At 43.3% G+C, this 20,438-nt stretch overlaps 1 protein-coding gene across 4 annotated transcripts; it reads left to right on the plus strand.

Moving 5' to 3' along the window:
• The first annotated feature begins 1,889 nt into the window (after positions 1-1,889).
• On the plus strand, positions 1,890-20,331 carry LOC110493726 (UTP--glucose-1-phosphate uridylyltransferase). Of its 4 annotated transcripts, none has more exons than XM_021568151.2 (10): positions 1,890-2,092; positions 4,188-4,303; positions 8,949-9,056; positions 15,285-15,470; positions 16,064-16,197; positions 16,557-16,854; positions 17,152-17,349; positions 17,610-17,852; positions 19,557-19,661; positions 19,826-20,331. In XM_021568151.2, the coding sequence occupies exons 2-10, from the start codon at positions 4,205-4,207 to the stop codon at positions 19,931-19,933; spliced, it is 1,479 nt and encodes a 492-aa protein (XP_021423826.1). In that variant the 5' UTR covers positions 1,890-2,092; positions 4,188-4,204; the 3' UTR covers positions 19,934-20,331. The 4 variants fall into 4 exon arrangements, with proteins under 4 accessions (XP_021423826.1, XP_021423827.1, XP_021423825.1 ...); XM_021568152.2 differs by lacking the exon at positions 1,890-2,092 and adding an exon at positions 2,829-2,978 and having other exon boundaries at positions 19,826-20,330; XM_021568150.2 differs by lacking the exon at positions 1,890-2,092 and adding an exon at positions 2,953-3,197 and having other exon boundaries at positions 19,826-20,330.
• Positions 20,332-20,438: the final 107 nt, after the last annotated feature.

Here is a 20,438-nt window from a genome sequence, read left to right on the forward strand (position 1 = left end):
TTCTGTGGATTGTGGTTGGTTATTTGACTAAATATCTATAAATCTGGGCCTCCCGAGTGGCGCAGTGGTCTTTTATTGCTGTGCCACTAGAGATTCTGGGTTCGAGTCCAGGCTCTGTCGCAGCCGGAGGACGCATGGCTCTCGACCTTCGCCTCTCCCGAGTCCGTACGGGAGTTGCAGCGATGAGACGACTGTAACTACTACCAATGGGATACCACGACATTGGGGAGATATATATTATTTTTCATCTCTAAATCTAGGGTTTTATGTTATTTTTCAGTTAAGTTAATATTGAAGTTTACTTGGAAATATAAGTACGATAGTTGTATTTCTATAAATATGGTAGTTATATCATGGTATGTGAAATGTTGAGTAACTTTTTTCTGAAGTTAATTATTATCTTGTCAGTCAGACAAAATACAATCAGTACATGTTGGATGTTGGTGAGGTCAAAGATGGTGAGGTTCATCGCCCTTTGCAATGAAACGCTTGACCACATGGTGGCAATATTGACAAGGTTATACTATTCGGGGACCCCTTTCAAATTGATCAAATGGTAGTTTAACCATATTAACAAGATCCTAATGGTGAAAGGCCTAAGATTTGTAGGATATTGTAATTTCCCTGTTACCCAATGATTTCTTACCATGAGTTATCAATGTTTCAAAAATAGCAGTTGCAGGAAGTAGTTTTTTACAACCATCTGAGAACCTATCATGAAACAGGAATCAGTAATTTAATCAATCATCCTGGACCAACCGGTGGAAGCCATTGTTTGCTCATTTTGCAGTGCCTAACAAACTACACAGCGGCCAGGGTCTGAACTCTAAGTCTACTGTTTGGTGAGCTGTGTGATGCAGGCAGAGGGGGGGTCCGGAAGACTCATACACTCCAAGGAAAAGGAGAAGATGGACACAGTCTTTCACATAGAGATCTTATTAAATTACAATTACATGTGAATTGTTTTAAACATTTTATAATATTTAGTGTTCCTTTAACAACACAGCGCATACAGCTGTCACTGGTGACTCATTGAATGTCCAATATTTGTTAGCAAATTACAGAAGGCGATCAAAGACTATATAGGCTAAGCTTTTGGGAACTATTTGAAGAGATCACATAAAATTGCAAAAATACATTATTGTATAGTATTTTTTATTTTATTTAACCTTAATTTAACTAGGCAAGTCAGTTAAGAACAAATGATTTTTTCAATGACAGCCAACACCGGCCAAACCAGGACGACACTGGGCCAATTGTACGCCGACCTAAGGGACTGTTGTGATACAGCCTGGATTCAAACCAGTGTCTCTGTAGTGACGCCTCCAGCACTGAGATGCAGTTCCTTAGACCACTGTGCCACTCGGGAGCCCAATGAATTTCTGGAATTAAAGTTTTCCTACCAAGATGGATGTATTTGTAGGCTTTTTCTCATCCCTCATCAGCTGACCACTAGAACCAGGGTGACTGGTGGCCTAAAAAGGCACGGTACCAGGCCCAAAAGCAGAAGGCCTCCACTGAGGTTTGTGGTGTGTTTGGGGACTCTTTGGAGGGGTGGATTAAGGCTCAAAGATATTTGGGAAAAAAGGCTATTAAAAGGAAAAATAGGTGAGAAGAACGTGGTTTAGGCTATCTACTGAACAAAGTCATTATTGACTAATACTCAGATTAGTCAGCAGAGTTGCCATCTGAAAGGCATTAGGTAATTCGTAAATTATTTTATTTTATTTATGCTTTTTATTTTTGATTGAGAGCCTTTGTTATAAAAACAAAGAGTTGGAAGAGCTCAGGTCCACCCTCGTGAACAAGATTCTGATTGGGTAAGCGGATTTCGCATGTTTTTATTGGCCACTAACTCACCAATCATTTGCCCTCATTAACTGGCCTGGCAAGAAGCCAACTTCGACATTTCCGGTTTTACTTTGATGTTACAAGAAGCCTGTCAAAAATAAATATACTCCTCAGGACAGTGAAAATGTACCTTTTAAAGTGTTAATTTGTCACTTGTTTCACAGGCCGAAACCCAGCTCGCTAAAGTAGCCAAGCACCTTGGAGTTCTTTGGTGGATTGATTTCAAAATAATTATCGTCAGGTGGGTAGCCAATGCAATGAATTACGTTTGAAACATGTTGCGTGTGATGTAAATGCACTACTAGAGCCTTATAAACTAAACAATTGGCTGCTGGCATGGATATCTTAGTTGCTACCGCTGCTGCAGTATGGCTAACTTGCCCCTGCCACTTCGTCTCCAAATGTACAGAGGCATGTAACCAAGATAGCGCATCGTGTGGCTAAAGTCAACCCAGGGTCAAATTAATCAATACAAATAATGTATGAACCGTACGCCAGAGTGCTAAACAGCCGCTTATCAACGGCGGGGTAGGACCAACCATGCTATAGAAGGGCTATGATGCTATTCAAGGAACTGCGTTATGGGGAAATGTGGGCAAATCTAACGTCACATATTTTGCCCACGAATGGATACGACCAGAAATGCGTGTTCCATAATACATTAACTCCATATTAATTCCTAACTCTCTCGGCTGCCTGCTGTGCTAAAGGTTTACATGTAGGCACTGTAGCCTACATATACATTCATCGGACATATCAGCTGGCAAGCACTTATCAAATAACGTTATGCGTGTAACTTAATTCCGTTAGTGAGACATTTAGCGATTGTTCCCTGCTAAGGGGTTGTCACTAACTACCATATCCACGAAGTCCAAAACCCCGCCTATTTCTACAAAAAAAATCTTATTAAAATACGATTTTAAACCTAACCTCAACCACACTGCTAACCTTATGTCTATCCTTAAATTAACACCAAAAAGCAGCAAAAAAAAATGTTCTGGAATTTTGACCACGTAGCCCATTTAGACTTTTGTCGCTGTGCTATCTAGTGGAAATTCTAGAGAGGTGGGAGAACTGAGAACAGTACATCTGAACTGATGAGTGGTGTCTGGTTTACTGATGGATTGGTACGTTGTTTATTGAGACTGCAGTTCATATTTTCTCAAGCGCGAGCGGCTGTCACTGGTACCTGGTGTCAAGTCATTGACGTTTATCTTTTATTGTAATATTTTCTGGCAAATTACTGAAGACTATCGAAGACTATAGCCTAGACTTTTGGGATCTTGTTTGGATAAACTTTTTTGGCACATATTTTATCATACGTCCAAAGATGTCTGTTTTTGAAGGTACGTTTTCTGTACCTGTCTGCTATTGATGGCTCTTAAACAGTTATATTTTCCATGAATCTGTAAGTCACTTTTTGTCTTCTCTTAGTTTGGAATGATTTTCACTTTTTGAAAGGCAGTGCATTCTTCTTACTTATCTATTTTTTTTCTGATGCCATCTTGAATTTAGGCTACTGAGGCTATAGATTTCACCACATCAGTTTAATGCAATACTGGAAATTGCCAAATTAGGCTATCAATCTCTTAGTGGGGGATATTTTCATCTTGAGTGAAAATGTCAATTGTAACCAGAGCTGGGTTGCTGGTATTTTTATATTATTTTCTTAACATAATACATCCTATGTTGAACAGAGGGTGAATGAACCACAGTTGACTGGTTCAATAATGGAGGGGCAGGTAGGCTACCATTGGTTAGGAACGTAACCAAAAGGTTGCTGGTTCGAATCCCCGAGCATACTTGGAGAAAAATCTGTTTGTGCCCTTGAGCATCCCTCATTGCTCCTGTATGTCGCTCTGGACAAGCACGTCTGCTAAATTACTTACATATGGATAATATTGACCCAAAAGGCTTGACTTGTTCATGTTATAATGGACATACGAAGAAAATGCTAGATGTCCATTAAAATAGATCCAATAAGCCAACATGTGGGTAGACAGACATTTGCATGGCATCATATGTAACCATGTTCCATTTCACTTATTGTAAAATAATGTGCTTGCTTGCTTATGAATGACTACAAGCTGCCTCGCTCTTTAGAACACAGGCACGCAGTTGTTTCAAGAAGATTTTGACTGATCTTTAAACTGACCATTTTCTGTCTTTGATAGTTTTGAATGGTTCCTGCAGAATGAACAAACAAACTCCTTTTTTTCCCCCATCTCTCTCCCCTTTGGCCTCATACTATTTGATTGTTTTGAATGGTTCAAGCAGACTGAATGATGAAATACCTCCTCTGTTGCTTTTTTTCTCTCTCTCCTTTCTCCCGGCAGATCTCAGCAAAGCCGGGATGGCAGAGTTTCAGGAGAAGCTGCGGCTGCAGCATGAGACCTCCATGCACAAAGAGCTGGAGAAGCTGCTGACCACAGCCAAGGGGGCTGAGCAGGAGGTGGGCCTGGGGTTTAGGAGTTTGGAGCGAGAGTACCTGGTGCATGTTTGTGTATCTAGGGTGGTTGTTTTGGAGGAGTGAGGAAATGTCTTACCCTCCCAGAACTCAGCCCAGCAGGGCAACAGGATGGTGAATGACCTGTGTCTCTCTCAATGGGTCAAACACAGATGCACACACTTCATGATTTCACAACATGGACTCGCTCTTTCTACCTCTTTCTGCTCCTCTTCCCATATTTTCACCTCCCCACTCTTTTCTCCCTTGTTTACTTTAAGCCCCAGCAGGCTTGCTTTTAAACCCCTTCTCTATATGATGTAGGCCATACATTCCCACAGAAATCATTGTCACTTTTCATCACCACTGAGTCCTCACCTTACAAAAGCAGCAGCTATTACCATGCCATCCAACAAGCACAGTGCACAACCCATATGACCAGAAACTGGAAAGACAATTCTCCCTGCTTAGCAAACAGTTTGTATGCAGTTAGCATTGCTACTGCTAACTAAAGCATTGGCACGATGGCAAAAGCTTACAAGATAAGCATTCTCGCTCTGTAGAGTAAGTGGTTCATTTTTTACTCTGCTCCTCGTTTCACTTCAAACACAACACATTAAAGTTAGACTACGGAGGGGGGAGAAAAGGCAATTAAAACCCACTGAGGAGACCGGAGGGTTTAAGAACGAACAGTGAGATGGGCTATGTGGGAGTTCTAATGATTATACCAATGGGGGCATTTAGAACACACTGAACTGTAACGTACATGAAAGCCATTAGGCAAAGGTCAAAAAGGAGGGTTGCGGGCAGAATGCTTTGATTATAGGGAGTGGGCAGGAAATGATGAAAGTCTACGCTTCACCAAACAGACTGCATCAACAGACTAGAGAAATAATGATGCACATCATTTGTAATACAAATATTGAGTTCAGATGTAGCCTATATGACACATCAAAAAGTATTTAACTGTGTATGCTATTATAGGATTGGTGAGACGGGGGTGTCAATGTAAATAGTCTGGTGGCCATTTTATTAATTGTTCAGCAGTCTTATTGCTTGGGGGTAGATGCTGTGAACTTATACAGGATCAGTGGGTCTCCCGCGGGATGGTTGAGCTAACGTAGGCTAATGCGATTAGCATGAGGTTGTAAGTAACAAGAACATTTCTCAGGGCATAGACATATCTGATATTGGCAGAAAGATTAACAAGAATTTAAGCTAACTTCACTGTCCAAGTTACAGTAGATATTACAGTGAAATACTACCATGCTATTGTTTGAGGAGAGTGCACAGTTATGAACTGAAAGTTATCAATAAACCAATTAGGCACATCTTGATACAAAAGTTTGAACATAAATGCAATGGTTCATTGGATCAGTCTAAACCTCTAAAACGTTGCACATACACTGCTGCCATCTAGTGGCCACAATCTAAATTATGCCTAGATTCATATATTGGCCTTCCTTTTGCATTTCAAAGATGATGGTAAAAAAAAAGTTGTTTTATTTTCTTTATATGATCTTTTACCAGATCTAATGTGTTATTCTCCTACATTTCTTTCACATTTTGACAAACTTCAAGGTGTTACCTTTCAAAGGGTATCAAAAATATGCATATCTTTGCTTCAGGTCCTGAGCAGTTAGATTTGGGTATGTATTTTTAGGCAAAAATTGAAAAAAGGGTCCGCTTGCCGAGCGGTAGCAGAGAAAACAGTGTATGACTTGGGTGACTGGAGTCTCTGACAATTGTTTGGGGCTTTCCTCTGACACTGCCTATTATATAGGGACTGGATGGCAGGAAGCTTGGCCCCAGTGATGTACTGGGCCGTATGCACTACCCTCTGTCGCGCCTTACAGTCAGATGCCAAGCAGTTGCCATATCAGGCGGTGATGCAACCGGTCAGGATGCTCTCGACGGTGCAGCTGTAAAACTTTGGGGACCCATGCCAAATCTTTTCAGGCTCCTGAGTGGAGATGATAGTTCGTTGGTGATGTGGACACCAAGGAACCTGAAACTCTCAACCAGCTCCATTACAGCCCCGTCGATGTTAATGGGGGGCCTATTCGGCCGCCTTTTCCTGTAGTCCATGATCAGCTCCTTTGTCTTGCTCACTTTGAGGGAGAGGTTGTTGTCCTGGCACCACACTGCCAGGTCTCTGACCTCCTCCCTATAGGCTGTGTCATCGTTGTCGGTGATCAGGCCTAACTACCACTGTTGTGTCGTTAGCAAACTTAATGATGGTGTTGGAGCCGTGTTAGGCCATGCAGTCGTGGGTGAACAGGGAGTACAGTAGGGGACTAAGTACACACCTCTCAGGGGCCCCAGTGTTGAGGATTAGCGTGGCAGACGTGTTGTTGCCTACCCTTTCCACCTGGGGGGCTGCTTGTCAGGAATTCCAGGATCCAGTTGCAGAGGGAGGTGTTTAGTCCCAGGGTCCTTAGCTTAGTGATGAGCTTCATGGGCACTATGGTGTGAAACGCTAGGCTTTAGTCAATGAACAGCATTCTCACATAGGTGTTCCTTTTGTCCAGGTGGGAAAGGGCAGTGTGGAGTGTGATTTGAGATTGCGTTATCTGTGGATCTGTTGGGACAGTATGAGAATTGGAGTGGGTCTAGTGTTTCGGGGAGGATTTTGTTGATGTGGGCCATGACCAGCCTTTCAAAGCACGTCATGGCAACCGATGTGAGTGCTACGGGGCAGTAATCATTTATGCAGGTTACCTTTGCTTCCTTGGGCACAGGGACTATGGTGGTCTGCTTGAAACATCTAGGTATTACAGACTCGGTCAGGGAGAGGTTGAAAATGTCAGTGAAGACACTAGCCAGTTGGTCCGTGCATGCTTTGAGTACCCGTCCTTGTAATCCGTCTGGCCCAGCGGCAATGTGAATGTTGACCTTTTTTAAGGTCTTGCTCACATCGGCTACCGAGAGTGTTATCACACAGTCGTCGGAACAGCTGGTGCTCTCGTGCATGCTTCCGTGTTGCTTGCCTCGAAGCAAGCATTAAAGGCATTTAGCTCATCTGGTAGGGTTGCTTCACTGGGCAGCTCGTGTCTGGGTTTCCCTTTGTAGTCCGTAATAGTTTTCAAGCACTGCCACATCCGACGAGCGTCAGTCGGTGTAGTAGGGTTTACCCCCCCAAAATCAAAAATGATCATTTGCACCAAAGTAGACATCATGCAAAAAATCCCTGCAAGCTCCTGCACGTCATCTCTAGCTGACACCTTTGCTAACAGTTATTGTATCAATTTAAAACTTGCACAAGACATTTCACAGAATTGTCAATTTTTAAAGAAATGTAGCCAATTTATTCATTGCTAACATTCGATAATTCATCCAGAGATTCTTACCCTTGCCTCGATTCGGCAGTCTCGTCCAGATCATGTCACTGGTAGTTCTTTATGATAGCCAAATTGGTAGCTAATTAGCGTTTCATTTTTGGGGGGTAAAATACAGGCAAATATATTGATAAAGTCACCTTGTCCTAGAGATTTACACGGTTAATAACACCATGTCCCTGTTTGACCATTAGGTTTTATGACTCATACTGTGGTACTCTATTCCAGTACAAGCACACCTGACTCAAATGTTTTACTAATTATCAGACTGACAGGAGATGTGGCTCAAGGAACTCTTCTGGTTCCTCTCATCTTCCTTTCAGCCATTGACAGCACAGCCCGGGATGTCGAAAGTAGGTGGAAATATGTTGACGATCTAAATCTGGTCCCATACCCTTTCTGGATTGAGGGCCAGGAGCTCAAAGTGTGTGATAGTGTGAACACTTTTTATAGCTAATGGTACAGAAAGACTTACAATGGGGCAAGCAGTTTGCTACTATGGTAACGAAGAGCAACAGAAAACGTTTTGTCCTTCGCCGCCTTAAAAGGTTCCATGTGCCACAGGAAGACCTGGTTTGCATTTACACCGACTACAGACGCCCCACCCTGGAATATTGCGCTCCGGCTTGACACAGCTCACTGAACCAGGCCCAATCTGGTGACCTGGAGCGTATTCAGAAGAGGGTATGCCGCACCATCCTAGGAGGATAATCCAGTTATACTGAGGCACTTCAGACCCTGTCCCTAACCCGGCTTCATGAAAGACGGACGCAACTCTACACTGACTTCGCCGTCAGCCTCCTAAAATCTCAATTCCTAGACTGGCTAACCCCTGACTGAATCACAGTGACGGGCAGGAACACCTGCAGCCAAAACAAACTGACTACCAAAGTCTAGTTTACCAATCCCATATTTCTGCTCGTTGATTAATTATTCTCTTCAAGACCACAGGACATTATTGATTTAGGTTTTTGTAAATGAAAAATGTTGCTCATATCCATTCATATTTGGTATGCTCATGGATTTGTGTTGACTGCTATATGAAAAACAAATTACCCCCCCAAATATCAAGCCCGTTATTAGTTGAATCAGGTGTGCTGGTTCTGGAATACATCAATTAAGTGGAGATGGCTAAAGTTACTAGAGGTTTGGGAGACACTGATTTAGGCTTTAGTAATGTTACGATTTCAATCGTGTCAGTATTTTATCAAGCTATGTTCTGCGTGTGAATTGGATGCTATAATGTATCAATAATGTGGATCTTGATCATTTGCGTCCATGCAGAGTCTGATCCTTGGCACTTTCTGTTTCAGATTTCCAAAAAGGACTTTGAGGGTTTTAAGAACCTCTTCCACAGATTCCTCCAGGTGAAAGGACCCTCTGTGAAATGGGACAAGATCCACAAGCCCCCAGAGGATCTGGTGAGTAGTTTGGTTTTAACCTTGGTTTTAAAGCTCAGGCATTCGTTATTTGCATAAAAAATGACAAGACATTGTCATACAGATCAGCCTGTGTCTAAAAATGGATCCCTTCCTTACCATTGGAAATCCATTGTTTCTGCAGGTGTAGACCCTCTTGTACAAGGGATTATCTGACCTGTAGTTTCTTTTATTTTGAATAAAGTCTTTGTTGCATATTTAGTGCTAGTCCACAAACTAGGGTCTCAGAAACACTGTTTTGAGTGTAGCATCTCTATGTGTATGTTGGGTGAGATTAGATCTGTAGGCCAAAGCCCTCTTCTACAATGAACATCTGAGCAGATAGATGCGGCCCCTTTGAACTGAACATGAGAGCTGTAGAGTTACAGTGGCTGTCATGTGACACTGGCTCTATGGGGGCAGAATGTTGTGGTCCTGTCGTCCTGCAGCATACCAGGGGAGAGTCTGGGACAGAAAGCCCAGTGTTGGGTTTCCTCCACTGGGACGGCAGCCAGGCGCCAGAACACCAAGCCCTCCACATGGCCTACGTCCCCATCCTCTCCCAGCTGACTGGAACATGTGAGGCTCCAGTCAGAGAGGGAGTGTTACAGCTTAAGGGTCACTGGGGCATGGGCTTTCCCCCCCCCCCCCCCCCCCCCCCCGAGTCTAAATGTCGAAGAACGTCGCGTTTTGAGTAGTGCTGGTCAAGAGAGTGCCTACGGTGACAGGAGGTAGACTCCGTTAAAGGAAGGAGGGGGGGCGTTTCAGGGAGACCTGGGCTGGAACCACTGATCCATGGAACACTTAGGCCACATGCAGGAAGTCTACATCCAGTTGGTATATAGATGCACACACTTGTTTGTGAGTCTACATTCCCAAGCTCGTGAAGCCCACAGATTATAATGAGTACGTAGTAAGGTATGGAAACAAGCACCCCGCACCAACAGAACTGAAACGAGGTAACCAGATCCAAGAACAGAGTGTGTAGCTATGGGCCAAAGCCAGCCAGCTATTTATCACCTGGGTGACATTTCAGTATCTCTGAGAGCCTGACACCCCACCTTCCTGAAATAACCCCCGGCTCATAGGTTACCTTATAAATAGCCTGACCTCTCCAGCATTCAAAAGCACGGCCTTGAGGGAGCAGGATTCTGGCCTGGGGTGATATTTGGCTTACCCTGCCCCGAACCCACCTCGTGGATGAGCATGGGTGGGTGTGTAGGCTTATCTGCTCTAGCAACCTCACTCTAGGACCGTCTTAAGACCGTCTTGTTTTGGGACGTGGTACATGGTCACGACCATAAGGCTAGGAGTAAGGAACTTGAAACCGGATATGGACTCGTTCCCCACTTGTGACATAGACACAGGTCACCTTGGAGACCTTGAGTTTGAAGTTGTTAAGTTCTTATGAGTTCAATCTCATCATGTTGTAGTTCGCCTTGTTATCGACTGAAGCTCTATGGCTCTGAAAGGGTTAATCGTTTATCCTTATGCAATACATCTGCACAATATTGACTTGTGAGTTCATGTACCTAACATTGAGTGAATCTCCCCAAAACAAGTCCATGTAAAGTGTTTTTCTATTATCCGATAGATACCGTCTGCTTCTCTACCAGATTCTCCATTCCCTCCCAGTTATGTAATCGCTTCATCGCCAAGGACACACAGTATCTGCAAAACGCAAAGCTTTTGCTCTTAGGTCAATATTGCTTGTTTTGCAGAGATTGACTGTTTGAAGTCCATGGCTGCTAGGAAGCCTGAAAATGCACCTCGAGTTTGCATTCTTAATATTTAGTTGTTCTAATGCTTTGTCGGCTAGCTAAGTACATGGAATGAACCCTACATTTTGAGTAGCCTAGTGAATAATAATTGCCCAAGTATGGAACTTTGTGGCACTACAGTATTTATAGGAAGCATTTCAGACATTGTACCATCAACCTGTACACTTTTGATTTGATAGTTTTCCACATTCTAAAGAGATTATTCTGGTTCTTTTCTGTTTCACTCTAGTAAAACTCTTTCTTTGCCTTATAAGTGCTGTTTCACTTCTCTAAATCTAGTCCAGTCTGTTGCCAGATCGGACTGTATTACTTTGGCCCAAACCACATTTGGTTCATGAATAAACTCTGTTAGATCCCCATAAAACCCATGGATTATCTCAACCCTTATGAGTTTGAGCGACTGAAATTCTCTTGAAAGACCACACAGGAAGCCTTGCTCATCACATTTTCTAAAATTCAGTTTCAATTAATGGTGGCTGGTTTTGGTTTTGTCTTTGTAAAGGGAACTACGTAACTCACAATGAAAGTAACCTCTTTTTGTTGTTGAGAGTAATGGCACTTCACCTCAATAACCCAGACTTTGGTAAACGCATCTTATTGTGCTGGGTTATGACTGACGATGGTGAACCCACACCTTCAGACGCTGTGTGGTCTTGACTCCAACAGAGCCATGAGAGACTATTGTGTGTTGGGAAGGATCCCTCATAAGGTAAGAAACATTGGTATGTCTTCGAGAGCAAAATGTTCATGGTGATGGAATTAGTAATTAGAAAACCATTTGGTTACTTCTCTCTTGATCTTTTGATACTCTTGAGATATCTTGATTAGGGCCTGGGACGATAGCAGTATCGTGGCAAGGAAACAAAACAAAAAGCATATTTAAATTCTTTAGGAAAACGGCCCTAATGTTGGAAACAAACATATTGTCCTCCAGAGTCACAAGTATTTATTTTTCAAGCTATAACACACAATATTCTACATACAGCAGGTTTTAAAGAGCCAAAGTGTTTGTTCTGTTGTGTTTTAATGTTTGCCATGGAAAAAATATCGCAATACTGGTATCTTCCCCAGTGGCGCGTATTCATGGATGCCAAGGGAAGCCAGGCGCACCAAAATGTTCTTCAATTCGCAAGAGGCTGAAATGTATCTCACCAGAAAAAGCATCCGAGCGAGCAAAACAGTGCCCCTCTGTCTCTGTGTAGACCATCTATCTATCCGATGCGGTCTGGTAAAAAAGAGTATGACATTGTTGCTGCCCATAGCATTGAATGCAAGTGAAGCCAGCGAGCATTTGGCCTCCCTTGATTAAAAAACAAAACTATAAAATAATAGCCAATCAGCGAACTCAACTGTGAATGGTCCTGGCGCACCAAAAAGAGTGTCAAGGGAAGTCAGTTTGGAACTTGCTTCACTCCAATCACATCAAGAGCAATATGTCATTGGCAGAAACAACTTGAATTGTTGCATCTCGTTGTGTTGTTAGCTAAAATTGAACCTTTTCTATACTGAACAAAAATATAAACACAACGTGCCACAATTTTACTGAGTTACAGTTCATATAAAGAAATCAGTTAATTTAAATAAATAAGGCCCTACTCTATGGATTTTACATGAATGGGCAGGGGCACAGCCATGGGTGGGCCTGGGAGGGCATAGGCTCACCCACTTGGGAGGCAGGACCTGTCAATCAGAATGTGTTTTACACCACAAAAGGGCTTTATTACAGACAGAAATACTCCTCAGGATCGTCTGGCTGGTCTCAGACGATCCTGCAGGTGAAGAAGCCGGATGTAGAGGTCCTGGGCTGGCATGATTATATGTGGTCTGCAGTTGTGAGGCTGGTTGGACGTACTGCCAAATTCTCTAAAACGATGTTGGAGGTGGCTTATGGTTGATTAATTAACATTCAATTCCCTGGCAAATGCTCTGGTGGACATTCCTGCAATCAGCATGCCAATTACACACTCCCTCAATACTGGAGAGATCTGTGGCATTTTGTTGTGACACAACTGCACATTTTAGAGTGGTCTTTTCTTTTCCCCAGCACAAGGTGCAAAGATTATGCTGTTTAATCAGCTTCTTGATATGCCACACCTGTCAGGTGGATTGATTATCTTGGCAAAGGATAAATGATCACTAACAGGAATGTAAACAAATTTATCCACAACATTTGACAAGCTTTTTGTACATATGGAAAATGTCTAAGGTTTTATTTCAGCTCATTAAACATGAGACCAACTCTTTACATGCTGCGTGTTTATATTTCTGTTCAGTGTAAATTAGCCATGGATGGTAGATTTGGACTTGACTTAATTCTCCGTACTGGCCAATGATTATAACGCCGATTCTGATCCGACCATAAATTCATACATTGTGCCCCTGTGCTCGATTTCTATACAACTGTCAGCAACAGATGTGTCTGAAATAGCCGAATCCACTAATTTGAAGGGGTGTCCACATACTTTTGTATTAGGTTTGCAAGGAATATGAACTAGCAGGTTATAGAGCAAACAACGCAATTTTCACAACACATAGGTTGTAATATGGCATTTAATGACATTTAATCTTGATTTGACTTTCTGACATGAGTTGTGAGGTCTTGGATATTGTAGAGCTTGGGCCAGTCTTTGGTCATGTCAAAATGATGACCAACATAAAGATTTAGCCTAAATGTTGTTTAAAATAATATATTTTTTGTAGCTAAAGGTCAGCTATTTAACTCAGAAGAATCCTTATTGAAGATTATTTTAGCCTGTATGTCTTGAGGGAAGTAGAATGACCCGGCTCTCCAGACTCCTATTCATCTAAAAGAGGCTATAGTTGTGGCGATAATCAGCCTAGTGGTTGAACTATAAAAAGGGTTTTTGAACCCTCTACCACCTAACAACAACTCACGTGAGGTGTTTTCCTAAGGAGTTCCCTATTCCCGTGTCTTACACGTTGCTTTGTGTATTTTCCAATAGTCCATACACACTGAATACAGTACACACTGTGAAACAGTAAATGGGGTTTGTTGAGAGAAGTGCATAGTCTGCCTCCTCTGTAGCCTATAGGGCACGTTTCCCAGAATGTAAGCCTTTTTTTTTTTTAGTACAGGACTAGGCTTTCTCCTAATCTGTCTGGTCCTGGAGAACACTGCCCATAGCATTGGGATATCAAATTATAGGAAAGCTTTGAAATGGCCTATTGTGGGTGTATCTGTGGGAAGACATTGTCAAGATACTGTGAGAATTCCTTCATGGTCACACTCTCGTCTCAATGGTTCGTCCCATGAAGGTGTGAGCAGTAAGGAAGAGGATGAGGCCTGGCTGCCTGTTACCATGCCAACTCTGAAAGGGTAGCCTCCCTCCGACGGTGCAGGAAGTGTGTGGAAACGTTGAGCAGGAGGTGTCCTCGCACCCTCCTGCGTCTGTCTATGCATGTGAGGAGGATGGTGATGGGAGGGAGGTAAAGTAAGGAGGTGTGTCTGTGTGTTTAAGGCAGTGTAACGGATTGCGTAAAAGTTAAGGTCTTGAGTGTGACACACACCCACTCTATATTTACTCCTTGTACAACACAAGAGGACATGTCATTTTCCCATTTGCCAACAGCGGGGCCAGTAAAGGCCAGAGGGCCTGTTCCTTGTCCCCTGGGAAGTATTCTAAATGACTGGAAGTACAGGAAAGGAAATTCAAATGGTTAATTATACCCACAAAGTCTGACTATACCCCATCTAGCTTACTGTATTCAGCTCACAGTAAAACATACCATATTACAGTTTGCCCTTTTCAATTATGTAGGCTACCGCTGTACCTTGATGTAGGCATTTCCTGCAGGGGTGTTATGTTGTCCCCTCAGTCTCTGTGTGAGGATGTACTTCAGCTCCACCGCTCTGGGGTTTGACAGCTGTTGCCATGGCTTCACTGAGTAGCACTGTTGCGTAATAGGGGTTTGGAGTGATGCCAGCTCCCTCCTCCTCTCCAACCCTCCTATGCTCCAAAACAGAGCACTCTACCTCCCCGCACCCTACCTTGAGCAACTTCAATACTGCCCCCAAGCTGTCAACTGCTGAACTGAAGATCCAACATCAAGGATCACTTTCACAGGGATTGATAAAAAAGGTTGCCCGGGGCAAGTGGAACTGAGCAGTCGGCAAGTTGAGTCTTCTCTGTGGTTAACCCGTTGGACAGGTCAATTATTTTATTGACAACGACCAAACCGCAACAAATTCCTGTAGCCTAAACTGATATTTCTGGACCCTCCCCATTGTTTAATAGAATCCATCAATTTGTCATTTCTGTGTAACTTACTCACTACTTTGTTAGTGGAGGAACGTGTGGCCTGCACTGAAGTGTTCTCAACATTGCCAGTCTGTGTTTAAACAGCTATACATTTCTGGGCAAGTGATAAATCTTCAGGCTACTCCTAGTATCTGACCTCTGACCTGTACTTCTTTCCCTCCCTGTTGCAGATCCACCCCTATGACAAGATCAAGGCCCAGGTGCTGCCGGACAGCGTAGCGGCCAGCCTCAACAAGCTGGTGGTGGTCAAGCTCAACGGAGGCCTGGGCACCAGCATGGGCTGCAAGGGCCCCAAGAGTGTCATCAGTGTCCGCAATGAGAACACCTTCCTGGACCTCACTGTCCATCAGATAGAGGTAGAGGATACTGTACCATTTTTTTTTGGTCCGAGTGAACATAACAATTAAATATCAGAATATTCAGTATGAGCCTGAATGTTAACTAGAGCTAGTTATTATTCAGTATGAGCCTGAATGTTAACTAGAGCTAGTTATTATTCAGTATGAGCCTGAATGTTAACTAGAGCTAGTTATTATTCAGTATGAGCCTGAATGTTAACTAGAGCTAGTTATTATTCAGTATGAGCCTGAATGTTAACTAGAGCTAGTTATTATTCAGTATGAGCCTGAATGTTAACTAGAGCTAGTTATTATTCAGTATGAGCCTGAATGTTAACTAGAGCTAGTTATTATTCAGTATGAGCCTGAATGTTAACTAGAGCTAGTTATTATTCAGTATGAGCCTGAATGTTAACTAGAGCTAGTTATTATTCAGTATGAGCCTGAATGTTAACTAGAGCTAGTTATTATTCAGTATGAGCCTGAATGTTAACTAGAGCTAGTTATTGTAGTACTAGATATTCCTATTTCTACATTCAACATAATTTATGACTGAATGACAAACTATTTGGGAGCCAAACTCCAGTCGTAAAAATGCCTCCCCCTCTCAGCACTTAAACAAGACATTCAACGTGGACGTGCCTCTGGTTCTCATGAACTCCTTCAACACAGACGAGGACACCAAGAAGATCCTGCAGAAGTACACACACCACCGGGTGCACATCCACACTTTCAACCAGAGCAGGTAACACACACACACACACACCGACCGCACCTACAGAAATACACACATGGGTTGTGTTCAGCAGGGCACACTGTTTTAAAGCGTTTTTGCAATGTAAAATCCTAATGAGCGTTGCTCTTGGACAAGTTCAGGTACATTCCATTTTCTCTGTACTGGACATGATCCTGTTCTATTACGATCCTCCTTAACTCTTTCCTGAACATCCTCTCCTTTTTACACCCATCCATCTCTTTTCCACTCTCCATTTCCCTCTCTCACCTCTACCTCACTTGACAGGTTGTCATTGTAAATAAGAATCGGTTCTCATTGACTTACCTGTATAGATAAAGGTAAATAAAACTCTCCTCCTGCCCCTCTAGATACCCGAGGATCAACAAGGAGTCCCTGCTGCCCGTGGCTAAGGACCTGGGGGTGCACGGCGACCACGGCGACGCCTGGTACCCGCCCGGCCACGGAGACATCTACGCTAGTTTCTACAACTCCGGCCTGCTGGACCAGCTGATCGCCGCGGGCAAGGAGTACATCTTCGTGTCCAACATTGACAACCTGGGCGCCACCGTGGACCTGTTCATCCTTAACCACCTGATGACGCAGCCCAAAGACAAGCGCTGCGAGTTCATCATGGAGGTCACGGACAAGACCCGCGCAGATGTCAAGGTGAGCAGAGGTTTGGGTGCTAGCTAGAAGCAGGCAAGGGGTACTGCTGGTTCATTAAATTGTTACTGTCGCTGAATGTCAGAGTCCTCACCTCGGCAGTATTTGGGGACCTTGGGGCTAAAGATTTAAGACATTTAAAAAGTGATAAAGCAACAATGGTAGAGGATGAAAAGATCATGATGAAAGTGACTTCCCTACAATTGTATGATCCGTATTGTACCTCAATGTAAAATGGCATACAGAGTATCATTTCCTGACTGCTCATGGTTCTGCCACGCCTCTCAATCTCCTCCGCAGGGTGGCACGCTGATCCAGTACGACGACAAGCTGCGTCTGCTGGAGATTGCCCAGGTGCCCAAAGCCCACGTGGACGAGTTCAAGTCGGTCACCAAGTTCAAGATCTTCAACACCAACAACCTGTGGATCTCCCTGGCCGCCATTAAGAGGCTGCACGAGCAGAACGCCATGGACATGGAGATCATCGTCAACCCCAAGGTGAGAGGACGGATGAAAGGAGAGCCTTAATATTCTGGTATCTGTATCTACAGTGGGTTCAGTTCGTAGCCATGTGTTTTAGGGTTTCCTTTGAAACTTACTCTTAACCATCCCATTTTATATGAATTAATATTTTTCAGACGGCATTCAACCATGGCCTCGAGTGACTCAACTACGATTAGATTTGCATCACTTTGTAATAGCCGCCACAAACTCACTGAACGTTAGCACCAATTACCCTTCAACTACCTCCTCCCCAGACGCTGGACGGTGGTCTGAACGTGATCCAGTTAGAAACAGCGGTGGGCGCCGCGATCAAGGCCTTCGACAACGCCCTAGGTGTCAACGTGCCCCGTAGCCGCTTCCTTCCCGTCAAGACCTCGTCGGACCTGCTGCTGGTCATGTCCAACCTCTACAGCCTGGATGCCGGCTCGCTCACCATGAGCAAGAAGAGGGAGTTCCCCTCCACGCCACACGTCAAGCTGGGCAGCTCTTTTACCAAGGTAATGGAACCAAAATGTAGATTAATGCATTTTGTCGAGTCATTATGGCAGACATTTTGATTTTATATATATTTGTGTGGGTCTTTTTTGAAGTACAGTGCCTTGCGAAAGTATTCGGCCCCCTTGAACTTTGCGACCTTTTGCCACATTTCAGGCTTCAAACATAAAGATATAAAACTGTATTTTTTTGTGAAGAATCAACAACAAGTGGGACACAATCATGAAGTGGAACGACATTTATTGGATATTTCAAACTTTTTTAACAAATCAAAAATTGAAAAATTGGGCGTGCAAAATTATTCAGCCCCCTTAAGGTAATACTTTGTAGCGCCACCTTTTGCTGCGATTACAGCTGTAAGTCGCATGTCTATCAGTTTTGCACATCGAGAGACTGACATTTTTTCCCATTCCTCCTTGCAAAACAGCTCGAGCTCAGTGAGGTTGGATAGAGAGCATTTGTGAACAGCAGTTTTCAGTTATTTCCACAGATTCTCGATTGGATTCAGGTTTGGACTTTGACTTGGCCATTCTAACACCTGGATATGTTTATTTTTGAACCATTCCATTGTAGATTTTGCTTTATGTTTTGGATCATTGTCTTGTTGGAAGACAAATCTCCGTCCCAGTCTCAGGTCTTTTGCAGACTCCATCAGGTTCTTCCAGAATGGTCCTGTATTTGGCTCCATCCATCTTCCCATCAATTTTAACCATCTTCCCTGTCCCTGCTGAAGAAAAGCAGGCCCAAACCATGATGCTGCCACCACCATGTTTGACAGTGGGGATGGTGTGTTCAGCTGTGTTGCTTTTACGCCAAACATAACGTTTTGCATTGTTGCCAAAAAGTTCAATTTTGGTTTCATCTGACCAGAGCACCTTCTTCCACATGTTTGGTGTGTCTCCCAGGTGGCTTGTGGCAAACTTTAAACAACACTTTTTATGGATATCTTTAAGAAATGGCTTTCTTCTTGCCACTCTTCCATAAAGGCCAGATTTGTGCAATATACGACTGATTGCTGTCCTATGGACAGTCTCCCACCTCAGCTGTAGATCTCTGCAGTTCATCCAGAGTGATCATGGGCCTCTTGGCTGCATCTCTGATCAGTCTTCTCCTTGTATGAGCTGAAAGTTTAGAGGGACGGTCAGGTCTTGGTAGATTTGCAGTGGCCTGATACTCCTTCCATTTCAATATTATCGCTTGCACAGTGCTCCTTGGGATGTTTAAAGCTTGGGAAATATTTTTGTATCCAAATCCGGCTTTAAACTTCTTCACAACAGTATCTCGGACCTGCCTGGTGTGTTCCTTGTTCTTCATGATGCTCTCTGCGCTTTTAACGGACCTCTGAGACGATCACAGTGCAGGTGCATTTATACTTAGACTTGATTACACACAGGTGGATTGTATTTATCATCATTAGTCATTTAGGTCAACATTGGATCATTCAGAGATTTTTCAGTTTTTGATTTGTTAAAAAAGTTTGAAATATCCAATAAATGTCGTTCCACTTCATTATTGTGTCCCACTTGTTGTTGATTCTTCACAAAAAAATACAGTTTTATGTCTTTATGTTTGAAGCCTGAAATGTGGCAAAAGGTCGCAAAGTTCAAGGGGGCCGAATACTTTCGCAAGGCACTGTAGGTAGTCATTCATATTTCATGGTTTGAATAGGTTCTTGACAGTATATAAGTGACCTGTTCTGGTTGCAGGTCCATGACTTCCTGATGAGGTTTGAGAGCATCCCAGACATGCTAGAACTGGATCACCTGACAGTTTCAGGAGACGTCACCTTTGGAAAGAACGTCTCTCTCAAGGTAAAGGCTTCATACCCGAAATGGTACCTCATGCCTATTGCATAGTATTTACTTGGAATACAAAAAAATGATACTGGGCTAGTTTTGCTTGACATCTCTCTCTAACTGTTGATGTTTTGTGTGTTACATTTGTCTACGCCCCCTCCTCACTATCCATTCCACAGGGAACTGTCATCATTATTGCCAATCACGGAGATAGGATTGATATTCCTGCCGGAGCGGTGCTGGAAAACAAGATTGTATCTGGCAACCTGCGCATCCTCGACCACTAAAGGCCTTCAGGACACAGACGAGACTCAAGGCCAAGAACAAACTATATACCTAGGACTGTTGCAGAGCAAGAAAGACACAGGGTGCCGTTCCACAGTTATGTGATCCACCATTTCAGATAAATTATCTGCAGCTTCAGAAAGACTACCGCAATCAGGGTCATTTTAAATCAGCTTAAAACGGATAGGATGGTCCTTCTAATGAGTGTTGTGGTTCAGCATACCATGCAAACACAAGGCTTCCGTTGGATGCGAAAGCTGTTAGAGGGTTCTAAGGCTGCGTTTACACAAGCAGCCCAATTCTGAATTTTCCCCCAATTATTTGACAAAAGAGATCAGAATTGGGCTGCCTGTGTAAACAGCCTCTGTGCCAACTAACCTGAATAAAGTACAGTATGGATTCAACGTGTCAGTCTCTCTTGATTTTAAAACTAGAAAGTCAAAGGTGCGGCCCTCAAGTGTATGTCTATTGCAGTGCGCTACAACCCTAAACTAGTGCACCCTTTTC

The sequence above is a fragment of the Oncorhynchus mykiss genome, chromosome 17, assembly GCF_013265735.2.
Source record: "Oncorhynchus mykiss isolate Arlee chromosome 17, USDA_OmykA_1.1, whole genome shotgun sequence".
NCBI classification, from domain to species: Eukaryota; Metazoa; Chordata; class Actinopteri; order Salmoniformes; family Salmonidae; genus Oncorhynchus; species Oncorhynchus mykiss.

Excerpts from the sequence above, each read along its gene's own strand:
- LOC110493726 (XM_021568150.2), top strand. Across the intron at positions 15,471-16,063 it reads TCACTGTCCATCAGATAGAG|CACTTAAACAAGACATTCAA; the intron begins GTAGAGGATACT and ends TCCCCCTCTCAG. Across the intron at positions 17,350-17,609 it reads AGATCATCGTCAACCCCAAG|ACGCTGGACGGTGGTCTGAA; the intron begins GTGAGAGGACGG and ends CCTCCTCCCCAG.